The following is a 12,582-nucleotide window of genomic DNA, read 5'->3' as shown; positions in this document are numbered from 1 at the left end:
CTGTATGTATGTGACCCAAAAATAATTAGACATATTATGGAAACTATAATTCATAAATGTTGTTTAGAATCTTCCAAGTTAGCTCAGAGTTCAACTTTAGTCATATTTTTATGTATACCATCATATAGATATGGTTCTGCATCTACAATGTATCCAAGTACCATTTAGATTCCATTATCTAAATGGAATTTTGCTTGTTTACTATTCTCATTCTGGCCCAGCCATTCCATAACTAGGGATTCAGGTTGGCTATCTGCTGTCAACCAAGAACCGTACACTCCAGCAATCAGCAACATAATTATGGCAACATAAGCAGGCAAGCAACATAATTACGGACTCTAGGCCTAAAGGATATAAATTGAAATTGTGTTGTTGGCATATTTCAATTATCTAAAACAGCCTAGATTTTTTTTCACAAACTGAAGAGCATTTACATACAGCTCAAATTCTACTACTAGAAAAACAATATATAAGAAAAACGTTTCCAAGTCTCAGGTAATAACTCCATTTGCTTCCATAAAAGTCAATATAAAAATAATTATTCATTAAAGAATTATAATACCCCCTTGGAAGACAATTTAATGAGATCTTTTCAATATTTATAAAAGATCTTAAAGGATTTTAATAAAGTCTGGGAATTGATTTAAATAATTTTCAATATGATATTGGTTTCATATGAAAATAAAGTGGGGCGCCTAACGCTCCCGGTGTATGTATGTAGTTTATCGGTGTATGAGATTTTTATTTTCAATGCATGTTCACCTCTATTCTAGCAGGAATAAATGTCCTCAAGCATACAGGTCAATGAAATCACGCACATTATAAAGTCCTTAAAAAAAATTCCCTTGGATTCTTTTACTCATTCACTACTTAAAGCATTACCTGGTAGGCTCCCAATAATTATTTACTAAATTATTGAACTCAATGGGTAGACTGTAAGATCATAAAAGGCAGAAATTGCACTCTGTTAACTTAATTTTGTGCAGACCTTAGAAAGAAATATTCTATATAGTCAACAAATGTTGACTGATAAGACTGTAACCATGGTTACAGTATTAATAATAATGTTTTCAAATAGAAAATGTATTTCTGGGAGATAGGAGCACATACTTATACATGAACAGACTCTGGAATCAGTCTTAGGTTCAAAAGTTATAGCCATGTGACTGGGAAAGTTGATAACTCTTACAGGCTCTCAGTTACTCCATGTGTAAAACTGACCTACTGAGGCTATCTGCCTCATAAAGCTGTTTTAAAGATTGAATAAAATCAGGCATGTACAGCAATTGGTACAGCACCATGTATAGTAATACATGTTGCTCATTTGGGTATTCTACCTTAAATTACAAGACCAAAGTAATATATTTGTCATGTGGAATTTTACAGAAATTTACCAGCCCTCTAAAATATTATAAAGATTTTTTTCTTCAAAAAATAAACCTATTTGGAGCAGTCTAGACAACTGAAATTCCCACTAGTAATGATCATGATTTCCTAGTACAAAAATGAAGCTGGGTTTGTGGACACTGCAGGTACCCCACCGGCATATTTCAGACTTGATTCTGACCGAGCCACTCTCTGGGAACTATCTGATTTTAAACAGATGTACACCTAGGTTCTGGTGCAAAACCTAGGTGACAGACACCCTACTATCCAATTTGTACCTGTTTCCTGACCTGAAACAACTATAATTAGGATACCTGGCTAAAACAAGGTATTCTGGGACCCTCTCAGGGCGATCACAGCTTCCGATGGCAGAGTGGCTGAGAAAAGAAAACAGGCCTTTAATAAATCAGCTTGGGTAAGAGCACTTGAGAAAAACACAGGCATAGAGCCTGCAGAGAAGGATCAACTGTGAAGAAAAGTTTTCAAAGACTTGGAAATGGGCAAAAGAGAGTAGTGGGTATCCTTTCAGTGGAGGACTAGGCTTTGTGTGGTGCACTTTCTGGGAACTACCTGATTTTCAAGGATGTGCACCTTTGATTGTCCTTCTATTAATAGGAACACTTTACAATGCTGTTGGGACAAACGTTAAGTTGTGAAAACTGAGAACAATGAAAACAATTTTTGTCCACAGCAATACAAATGAACATTGTTTAGTAGAGATACATTGATTTCTGCCCTGTAGAAAAGTTGCCTCCAACATCTATATTTACAGAATTGCCTTACTGACATTAGTCAGTTTTACATCTATTAGCAAATTTATTTCAGCATCCCTGATTGTGTGTGTGTGAGTATATTATATCTGCTCTTCAAATTCTCCTTTGAATGGCTTTTAATATCTTATTGGTTTTCCCAATAAATAAGAGTTGATTAAATTAAATGTTTGACATTTGTAGAGAGCCATTTGAGATGTTTGAAAATTATAATTTAGCACTGCTGATGAAATAAGCACTTTCCCTGGAAGGAAATTTGGTGTGGTAGAAAGGCAATTTTGATTTTGTCCAGAATAATTTATTATTCTAATAATTAAATATTATAATAATAATTTATTTCTCTAAAAGAGAAAGAGAAGTGAAACAGTGTCAAAAATTTTAACAGCTATTATATTTAGGTAGTGAATGCATTAATGCTATATACTATTTTATGTACTTTATGACTGAAATGCTTCATATCTTAAATTTTTTTTAATGGCTTTTTTTAAAAAAAGAATTAGTTGGGCAGGGAAAATGGGGAGCTCCTCCTGACTCCTTCCTTAGCATCCCTTTTCCCATGGAAACAGATATGTGGTATGAGCTTCCATTGTCCCGCAGATTAATGCCTGCTTCTCTTCGGCTGTTCTCCACTGCATCTACGGAAGAGGCAGGGAACTGAAGTACTGGGAATATACTCTGACATGAGGGGAAGGCAAAGCAGACTCACGAGGAAAGGAAAGGAAATATCTCTAGGCTGTGTTGTCAACCCAGCTCTCTGGCTCACTCCAGAGAAAGGCTTAGTCTGTCGTGTGGCAGTCCATCTCACTACCATGCCCAGAAAATAGCCTAAGACTTGCCTGGAGAAAGCCCGATTTATAGCTCCAGGCCAAGCAACTGGCAACCAGGACTCAGCCTGGGCTGTAGGCTCCTCCGTTGGTATTGACAGAAAAATGACAAAGTCCGGTTTTTGATGGATAACTTTACAAGCCTGTTAACAAGAAATCAGTGAAATTCATTAGCAAGAGGGCACCAGAACCTAAGTGTCACGACCATGACTTTTTCTCATAATAACGCTACATGGACCTAGATGTCACAACTGCTCCTCTTGAACAGCGTATGTGCTTCAAAATTTTTTCACCGCGGGGGGAAAAGTGTGGTGTAGTAGGGAAAACACCTGAATTAGTTGGAAGTCAGAAGACCTGAGCTGGATTCCTACTCAACCATTTGATTAATTCTGGCCAACTCACATCCCCTGTCCACAGAGGAGTTTCCTCACCTGTCAAATATAGATAATTACACTGCCACATCTACTTATTGTATGGAGGTAATAAGATGATCAAAAGAGTACTACACTGCACAGAACAACATACATTTATGTTATTCTCATCTAGCCACATAAAATCACCTGCACCCCAGTTTGACCAAACTATAAATTGGGAAATACCTAGCTGTAGGTAAAAGCCATGGCCCTTGGAGAGCAGGAATCCCACCCCTGTTCCTGGCTGCCTCGGGTTTAAGAGAGATTTGTCACAACAAACATATTAGGAAACTTGAATGTGACATTAAGGAGTAGTTTGACACGCAAACACCTGGGATTACTTATTCTCCTTAAATAATTTTTAAATAAGAAATAGGAGGGGTAACCAAGATTTTTGAAGGAGGACAAATTCTCTGGCTTAAGCACGTACTTGGTTTTATATGGCTTGGAGTCAATGAACAGACAGCCTGACATTCACTAGGGCAGCTTTCCCCATGTTTCTGTTTCTTAAGAGTTCTTAGAAGAGACTAAAAGTGTTGGAAAATACTGATATAATTGGTCACAACCATTTTTAGAGATTTGCTGTACAAAGGAATATAACTTCCTTCCTGTATGAATCATATACCGAAGGCAATTGCGCTCTTCATTGTTGATTACCTACTGTAACAGAAAAGGTTTGCTTTTTATGGAATGTTTACTCTTACCCTGTACAATTTCGGTGGCATTTAAGTAACACAGATCTGCTCTGCTATGATTTTCAGTAGGAGATGCTGTTAACACTAATATTTTCTCTCCTAAGAAAATTACCACAATGTAGCCTGGGTTATATATCTTTCATGTTTCCTTAGAAACACACACACACACACACACACACACACACACACACACACTACAAAATAAAACTCACATAAAATGTAAGCACTCACTTCAAAATTTTTTTGGATTAGACACAACTTTGAAACTCAGCTTTATCTCATACCCTTTGTCCTTCTCCAATAATCTGGCACATATTTTGATCAACATCTTTAGTCGGCATCTCCAGTCAGAGAGGAAAGCCAGTATATTAAAACAACTTAGGAAGCCAAGGTATTAAAATCAGCAGTGGGTTTTTAAATAATTAATAATTGTTTTTCTTTCCTTTTTTTTCTTTCATGCCACTAATAAGATTTGCAAAATTAATTTCACTCCCTGAAAATAAGGGTCACTTTCTTAAAGACAGCCAGTTTCCCCACTTACCTATACCCAAATTATGGGACAGCAAAGCTGTTTTTGACATACCTTTTCCAAGGCTGTGGGTTTCTGGTTTCTTCCTGATATCCACATAGCTGTGGGTTTCTGCAACTGTCCACTCCCACCTCACTTACCACATTCTCAACTCTCATCTTGCCCCATGTGGAGTAGGGTGGTGTTTGAAGCAACCACGTGGGACAACTTACTTGGAAAGCAAACACAGTTGCTAACTGTTAGAGAGATTGGCACACTCACTGGCCTTTGTGCTTGTCAATCTCACAAAGAAGCTGTGAACCAACTTTGTCCTGCCAACCAGAAACAAGAACTGAATGAGCCTCTAATCAGGTCTCCAAAAGAGGACGCAAGGACAGTCCCTATAAACACCAGGGAGGGAGTGACCTGTAGCAGAGAATTCCCAGAAGGCTGGTACCACCAAGGCCACAGGTGAGACAAGACCATGCTAGAAGCAGAACCAACTTCAACGACCAACTGATAAATGTCTTACGCAGAACACACGTGAACGTGTTGAGGAAAGAAACCAGGATCCCAGGATCCTGGGAAGCAAGGCCAGTCATGACAATCTGTAGTTGATTATTTAGCATAAGAAACAGGTGCTTTACAAACAAATTTACTTTGGGCTTTGGAATTTTCTCTTTAGTTTTACTTTTTTCTGATTTTCTAGTAAAGCTCTGTCTGGAAAATTATAATTTTGCCTCCAAGAAAGCAAAAGGACGAACAGTGCTTTGGGTTCATAGGGGGTGGGCAGCAGCTGCCCCAACGGCATGCCAGCAAAAAGTCAAAAGGCCAGAGAAAAACCACATGTGAGGCACCATTGGGATATATTTTTTTAATCCCTTCCTAACCAGACTTTTTCCTTATTAGTTTGTCCATGTTTGTTCTTTTGATACTTTTGCTAAGGCTTGTTTCTTCCTTGCAGAAACAATGACTGAATGGTGGGAAGGGGCAGGAAGGTGGTTTACATCAGAGGTTCTCAAACACTGCTCCGTTGATTGGCACGATAAAGTCTTCATTCATCCATGGTGAAATGGGAAAGAAAATCACGAATTTTCCATACATTTACTGTATGCAGAATACTATTCTGTATTCTAAGGTTATGCCTTCCCTAATATAATGCTTTGGTTTTTTTAAAAAAAAGAAATTATGGCAGTAGATGGCTGGTTGTCAACTTAATAGGAAAAATAAAATGTTGAAAACACGTCAGTCTTCCAAATTTTTTTTTTAAACTGGCTCATGGGAACCACTATTTAGGAAATACTGACTTTGCTCTCCCTCTCAAAGTATATGAGACCTAATGTATAAAAGTCTCACTGAACTTAGAAGCAGAAAATGCATAAATGAGCTTGAAGACTTTCAAGAACTTCCTAGTCTCAGTTAGACAGGAGACAAAGGTTATGTTTGTTTTGTTTGTTTTTTTAACACATAAGATTGTAATTCCTAAGAAGCTGTGCTGGGAGCAATGGAACCAAGGCCCAGAAAGTTCAGATGCCTCTCCAGTGACATGGCCAAAGTGGGTGACTTTCATCACAAGCCCAAAGACAGTGGGACCGTAATATAGACTAAAATATAACAGCTAAGTTCTTAAAATTACAACCAGCACGGGTTTCTTCCCTGTTACCCACTGTTGCTACCGGGTAAAAAGCCAAGTAAGATTGCAATCTGCAGTGAGCCTGGCTAAGCGAAAGGCCCAGGCGTATGTAAATGGCAGGGAAAGGGGAAGCTGGCAGCTGACCGAATCCTGTGCCCACTGAGAGGGAGAGAGGTGGCCTTGAACTGACCAATGTCCCTGGGTCTTACATCTGCAGGAAGTCAAGGGCCATAAACAGCTGGCTAGGAGTAGAAAGTAGAAAGAGGAGAAAGTGTTAATGGATTCCCTGCTGGCATGGCTTCCTCCTTCTGAGTATCCTTCTTCTCCCCTGCCCAGCCTCCCTCCTCTTCCTCTAGACTCCCAACCCTTCCCTTGTCCCCAGCCTCATCACAGCCCCTCCTCTCATCACCACTGATCCAAAGTTATGTTCCTACATCTGGCCGAGACGCTACCAGAAGCTAGATGAAAGCAAAAGTTACTGATTCTAAACACAAGGACAAGTGGATTCAAAGTCCCAGGTTTCAGGAACATAATTTTCCCGAATGTTTAAAATGGTGGATGGGTTTCACACTTCAAGTACACTGAGTTATTCACACGGCTTCTTCTAGGTGAGTCCTGGAATCTAACCACCATCTAGAATACTGTTTCTAAGGCAAAGTGTGCTGCTGGTTCCAGTCAGCAACCTTAAATCATTTAACCTGAGTGAACAAATATAACCTTTATGGTTCAGTTTTCTCATGAGCAAAACGGGGGAATAAAGTCTATTTATTGTAGGTACACCTCACAGAACTGACGTCCATAAAAAGAAAAAATTTGAGACTCTGTCAGGTGGGGGTCTGACTACCCAAACGCAGCAGCTCTGGAGCACTAACATATCTACCACTGACACCTCTTAGCTTTTACAGAGATTTACTGCCTACAACGCAGGGGGCTGGAAATGTTAGCTTGGCATTTGCCATCTGAGTGATATCGTCTTGTACATATAAACATGATGCATTTCCATAAAAGCTTTGATAGAACATTAGTTTCCCCTCAGAACAGGAATGAAAGACAGAATGACAAGTACAGTTAAAGAACATACTAGATGACAGTTAATAATAATCGAACAGGGAAAATCAGGGAAAACTTTTAACTGTAATCTATTCTTTAAAAAGATGCCAGTACACATAGATAGGGGAAGCGTATAAAAATGCAACCAAGCTTTAAGTTCTTATCCATTCCATTAAATTGAGCTATTTGAACACCAACATTCCTTTTAAACGTTGAGGCCCTCATCAAGTTGCCCTTGCTTACTGGTCCATCTCAGTTCAGGTGTCACCTTTGAACCTGCCCCACCCACCAGTCTGATTCTAAAATCTGTTTCCTGGGCACCCAAGGCATTCTGTATGGATCCTCTTGCTATAGCCAGCCTTTCAAAGAGCCCTCCCCACCAACTCTGAACTTCTGGGGCCAGGAACATGGCATATATAAATGTATGGACTGAAATGACTCATTTTACATTAATAATGTTGTCATTTCAAAGTATAGAATTTGAAAGCTGAAGGGAATCTGGGAAACCAATGATTCCAACCCTCCACTCTTTTCTGAGATTTTAAATGACTTGCTTCCAATCAGAGAACCAAGGACCAGAATCCAGATCTTGAAACTCTTGTTCCAGTGCTCTCTGCGCCAGCATACCATGCTGCCTTGCCTTTGCAAACTCACAGGATTACATGAGGGAATCTTAGAAATTCAGTTCAATTTCCCCCTCCACTTCCATCCCTGGTCAGTTTTACAAGCCTTTGGAGGAGATGAAGGGCCTTGCTCACAATTACATGGTTCAGAACAGAGCCAGGATGAAAACTCAGATCTAAGTGGAGAGGTAGTGCTCTTTTCACTATGTCATAATGATTCCACTTTCTAGGGGAGCGGGGTGAACGTACAGCAAAGGTCAGCATGGCCCAGGCTCCAAAATCCTGCCAGGCCTGTTTTCGTACAGCTTACAAACTAAGAATGGTTTTTATGTTTTTAAATGGTTGGGGGAAAAAATTCTAAAAATATTTTGTGAATTATATGAAATTCTAATTTCAGTGTCCACTAATAAAGTTTTATTGGACTACAGCCAAGATCTTTTGTTTAGATACTGTTTATGGCTGCTCTCCTGTAACAACCACAGAATTGAATAGTTGTAAGAAAGACTTCCTGCAGAGTCTAAAATATTTACCATCTGGCCCTTGACAAAAAAATTTGCAGAATCCTGATGGAGGAGGAGCAAGTGCTGTCGTAGAAATCAGAAGAGAAGTTCTACTACCATTAAACTCAGCAGCCTCTACTACCATAAACACTCAGTTTAGGAAAACAAAGGGTTTGAACAAAACCGATACCCATCTTCATCGTGGCACATTTTGAAGCTGAATGAGAAGGTTCAGAGTTCACGTCACTCACATAGGCAGGGGTTAAACTAGGACCTGTGCAGGATGATGGAAGCGGTGGAATGGGACAGAGCTGGCCTACAAACACTGGTCTTCCTAGAACAAGTTCTCCCCACTATTGCACACTGCCCCAAAACGGCTCACAAAGTCCCTGTCAATCCTCTGTCACATAATTCCAAGATAGAGAGCTTCTCTTGACTCTCAGAGAAAATCAGGCTCAACTAAATGGAGGCAGCGAGCATGACCTTTTAGAGTCAGAAGTGGATTCCCAGCACCGACCAATTACTACCTGAGTCCTGGGACCAATTCTGGATCCCTTGGTCTTCTCACCTAAGAAAGACAGTAAGTAGGTACTTCCTTCACCAGTGTGGAGGATTAAATGAGATACAGTTTGGATGTCCAGTCCCTTCTAATCTTTCTCCCTTTCTTGGGGACACTATTTGGAGAATAAACAGTAAGTGAGCCTTGACAGAAGACTTTCAAATCGGCTTAGAGTTTAAGATATTTTCACAGAGCCCTATCAGTGGAGTAAAAATACACTATTTGTCTGGGTGTTTCCCTCACACATGTTTCAGTTCTTCGAAGCTTCCTCCTAATTATGATCCAAAAGTAAGAGGGCTCTCATTTTTAGAAAAGTTATGTTTATGCCATTTTTTAGCAAGCCACCCAAAGAACCAAGCTACAATATATTATACTAATGTTCAGTTATGAAGACCAAGACTGTAAAAAATACCAGAACCAGAAAGTCCTAGTTTATTTAGTCTGGCTTCCTTAACATGAAGTTCTTGTTCTTAAAATACTCAGCTTTGACTGAATTCCAAAACTGACATAAGCCTACTTTAGGTGTTCTGAAAAGACTGAAGAGAAGGAGACCTGAAAACAAGTTTAGAATATAAGACCTTTTACGTGATCACAAATGCAAGAGCCTTATTGTTTGAAACCACCATTAAATCAAATTTTCTGCCCACACTTATAAAAATAAGTACGCATATATGTTCAATATTGGTTATACAGGGTGCTAATGGTTAGTTTCAATAACATTATTATTTCTAACATTTGCTAACAGATAGCTAATCGCTTCAGTCACTGGAACTACAACACTTTCTGAAATCTGTGATAGGTTAAAATACATTTTTTTCATGGATCATGCTAGCAATCACGTTAATGACCAATTTAGTCTTAGCTGTCAAGAAAGCCTACTAGCATTTTAAACAATGTTAAGTTATACACTTTCCAGCCCATCATGGCATATGGGGTAATGAAAAACAGACCCTGGTTCTTTCACTGAAATCCTAACAAAGATACCACACAAGTTTAGTGTAAGTTATAAGGTTATTACTTTTGGAAGTAATTACTTAAAAGTTCAAATTGATAAGAAATGGGAAATTCAAGCCACTACACTTAAGGCAACATGAGGTGGGACGATCATGACATGACATGCAAATTCATACAGACACACTACATGCATGCAGCTGGCTGTGTGGCATAAGTTACGGTTTCTGTACTCACAAAACTATACAGAAAAAAAGGCCCCCCCCCCCAAATAAAAATGAGAACCATCACCTCAGTCACAGGTAGGTATAGAAGGAAAATATGGGCCAAATCTAACACAAGAGAAACCAAGACACTGAATGAAGGGCTGATTGGGGCCAGTATCTCGCACTGCTGAGGAACAAAAGTTCTGAATGAGGACCACACGGACCCCAGGGCTCCAGCGCGGGTGGGTGGGTGGGTGAGTCAGTCGGTCTCTGGCACAAATACACACAGGCTTTTGCACCAGCACCCACGCTCTCCCCAGAGCGGCGAGCGCCAGCAGCAGTCGCGCAGCGCTGCTCTCTGTCTATAAGGTGGGGCAAGAAGTAAATAAGTAGGAAGCACTCCTGCTGCCCAGAAAATTATTTTTCTCCTGCCCAGAAAAACATATTTTTAACCCCTGCAACGGCCAGGGACCGTGGAGGATGGGAAAGGGTTACACACGCACCTGCATTGTAAAAACGGTCCAGCACCGTGGTCTCCCCAAAGTCCAGTTTACCAAAATGCAGGGTCTCCAGCGTGGCGCCCACCGTTTCGCACGCCTCCCGCAGGCTCTGCAGGGCCTCGCTCTCAGCCACCACCAGCTGCCCCTGGCTCGCTTCGTTGATCACATATGCCACTGTGGTCCGTCGGCTGCCTCCGCCACCAGAGTTGCCCCGGCACCGGGTGGCGCTGCTCCCGGAGGTGGCAGCGGGACACCCAGTGCCAGGGGCGGCGGCATTCTCCACGTTCCAGAAGCTGCCCGGTGGCGGCGGTGGTAGCTGGCTGTCCTCGCCCTCGGCTACCACTCCTCCCCTCCGGCAGCTGCCGCCCTCAGCGAAGGCACAGGGGCCCAAGGGGGCAAAAGGTGGCACGGAGAAAGTGATGCCCTCGCCTGCCTCCGTGCTCATCTCTCCCCGCCCGGCTGCAGCGGCGGCGGCGTCCCCAGACCAGTCGCACCGTCTGGCCAGCCACAGCTCGGGGCTGCTCCGCGCGCGCCGGGCTAAGCAGCTGCCATCGCGCGTCGCGCCTTCCGCGCCGCGCCGCCGCCTCTTCTCAGCCGCCCTCTCCCCCGAAGGGACGCCGCCGCCGGGCGGCGGCTCGCCCCTCCTCGGCGCCTCCGTGGCCGCGCCGCTCCGCTCGCCCGCTGCAGGGTGTAGAGTACAAGGGGTGGGGAAGCCGGGTTGAGCTGGAAGGGACAGCGCTTCCTTTTCTTGGCGGGCGAACAAGTCGCTCACAAACCTGCGCCGCGGTGCAGCTCAAGGGCGCCGCTCTTGGGGTGCGGTGCGCCCGGGCCACCAGGAGCGCGGCACCGGCTGCTTCCGTGCCAGGCGCTCTGGGAAGGGCCAGGAAGAGCGTTCTCTGGGTGGGGAGCTACCTGGCCAGCACCTTACGAGCTGGCACGCTCCCCCGGCTGCGTCCCGGAACAGCGGCAGCTGCAGCCGAAAGGATCCGCCTCGCTGCTCCACGGCAGTTCTCCTTCATCTGCTCTATTTCCTCTTCCTCCCCTGATCTCCTTTTTCTTCCGATCGCCGCGGCAGCTAGGTCCCGGCGCCAGCCTTGCAGCTGGAGTCTCAGCGCTCCTTGCAGCCGCTCACGCTGTGGGCCACCGGCTTCTTGCCGCCCACTCGTCGCTGCACCGAGAGTCAGGGCCCGCCCCAGGGGAGGGCGCTGCTGGGAATCTCCAGCCAGGACAAAACTGATCGCGCCCAGAGTGCTGTCCGTACCAAGGGTCTCTGCCGTCTCCAACCAGGCCCCCACCTAAGAACATCTGGAGTAGGCAGAAGCACGGAGCGCACGAGACAACAGTATGACGGAAAAAAAAAAAAAAATAGTCTCTCTAGCGAATGCTCGGGTCCTCTGAGCTAGCCTCGAGGCATTTACAGCGTTCACCGCCGCCACGGCGCCCTCCTCTGGTCCCTGCCTCCGCAGCGCAGTCTGGAACCGCCGCCTGCCCTGAAATGATTGGGACAGCGCCGGGAGGCCCGCGTTGCGCAAAGCGGGAGGATTTCAACCAGCGCTATGGAACTGGGGCCTAAATTGGGGAGGGTGTTTTATTCGTGACAATGGCGCTCCGGAATTGGCAGGCTAAATTTATCAGATGTGCGCCTATACTTTTCATTTAAAGTTTTCCAACAGCTGTGCTATCATTAATGAGTAATTGATTAGCTTCAACTGCTGAGAGATTTAACATTCTCATTTAGGATCTTAACCTCCCCCCAGCACACACATATGCTACATACTTACTTGAGAAGATTAGATCTATACCAGATACGGCAAATCATCAGCCGCCAGTTGAAAGAGGAAAATTAAGTGACTTCTTCTGTTTTTTTAAGTTGCACCACAGGCAGAAAAAATATGTGGATTGCTTAAGAGCATTCAAAAAGTATCTACTTATTTGGGGAGCAAAAATAGAGGTGTAAATTCTCA

The 12,582-nt window shown here is 43.1% G+C and overlaps 1 protein-coding gene across 2 annotated transcripts in view; it reads right to left on the bottom strand.

Annotated features, from left to right (window-relative positions):
• MAP3K5 (mitogen-activated protein kinase kinase kinase 5) overlaps positions 1–12,062 on the bottom strand; it is a 180,886-nt gene extending 168,824 nt beyond the window's left edge. The window contains exons 1-2 of one of the 2 annotated variants that reach the window (XM_074333624.2): positions 11,542–12,018; positions 10,622–11,291 (exon numbers count right to left, since the gene is read on the bottom strand). In XM_074333624.2, coding sequence (XP_074189725.1) covers positions 10,622–11,291; positions 11,542–11,637 — 766 coding nt within the window. In that variant the 5' untranslated portion in view covers positions 11,638–12,018. Of the gene's footprint in view, positions 1–10,621 lie in introns of both variants that reach the window. The other variant, XM_019732726.3, reaches the window with a different exon arrangement.
• Between the last annotated feature and the right edge of the window lie 520 nt (positions 12,063–12,582).

Source organism: Rhinolophus sinicus, chromosome 2, assembly GCF_057876585.1.
Source record: "Rhinolophus sinicus isolate RSI-liver-muscle chromosome 2, RSI-T2T, whole genome shotgun sequence".
NCBI lineage: Eukaryota > Metazoa > Chordata > Mammalia > Chiroptera > Rhinolophidae > Rhinolophus > Rhinolophus sinicus.
This window is presented reverse-complemented; position numbering and strand designations above follow the sequence as displayed.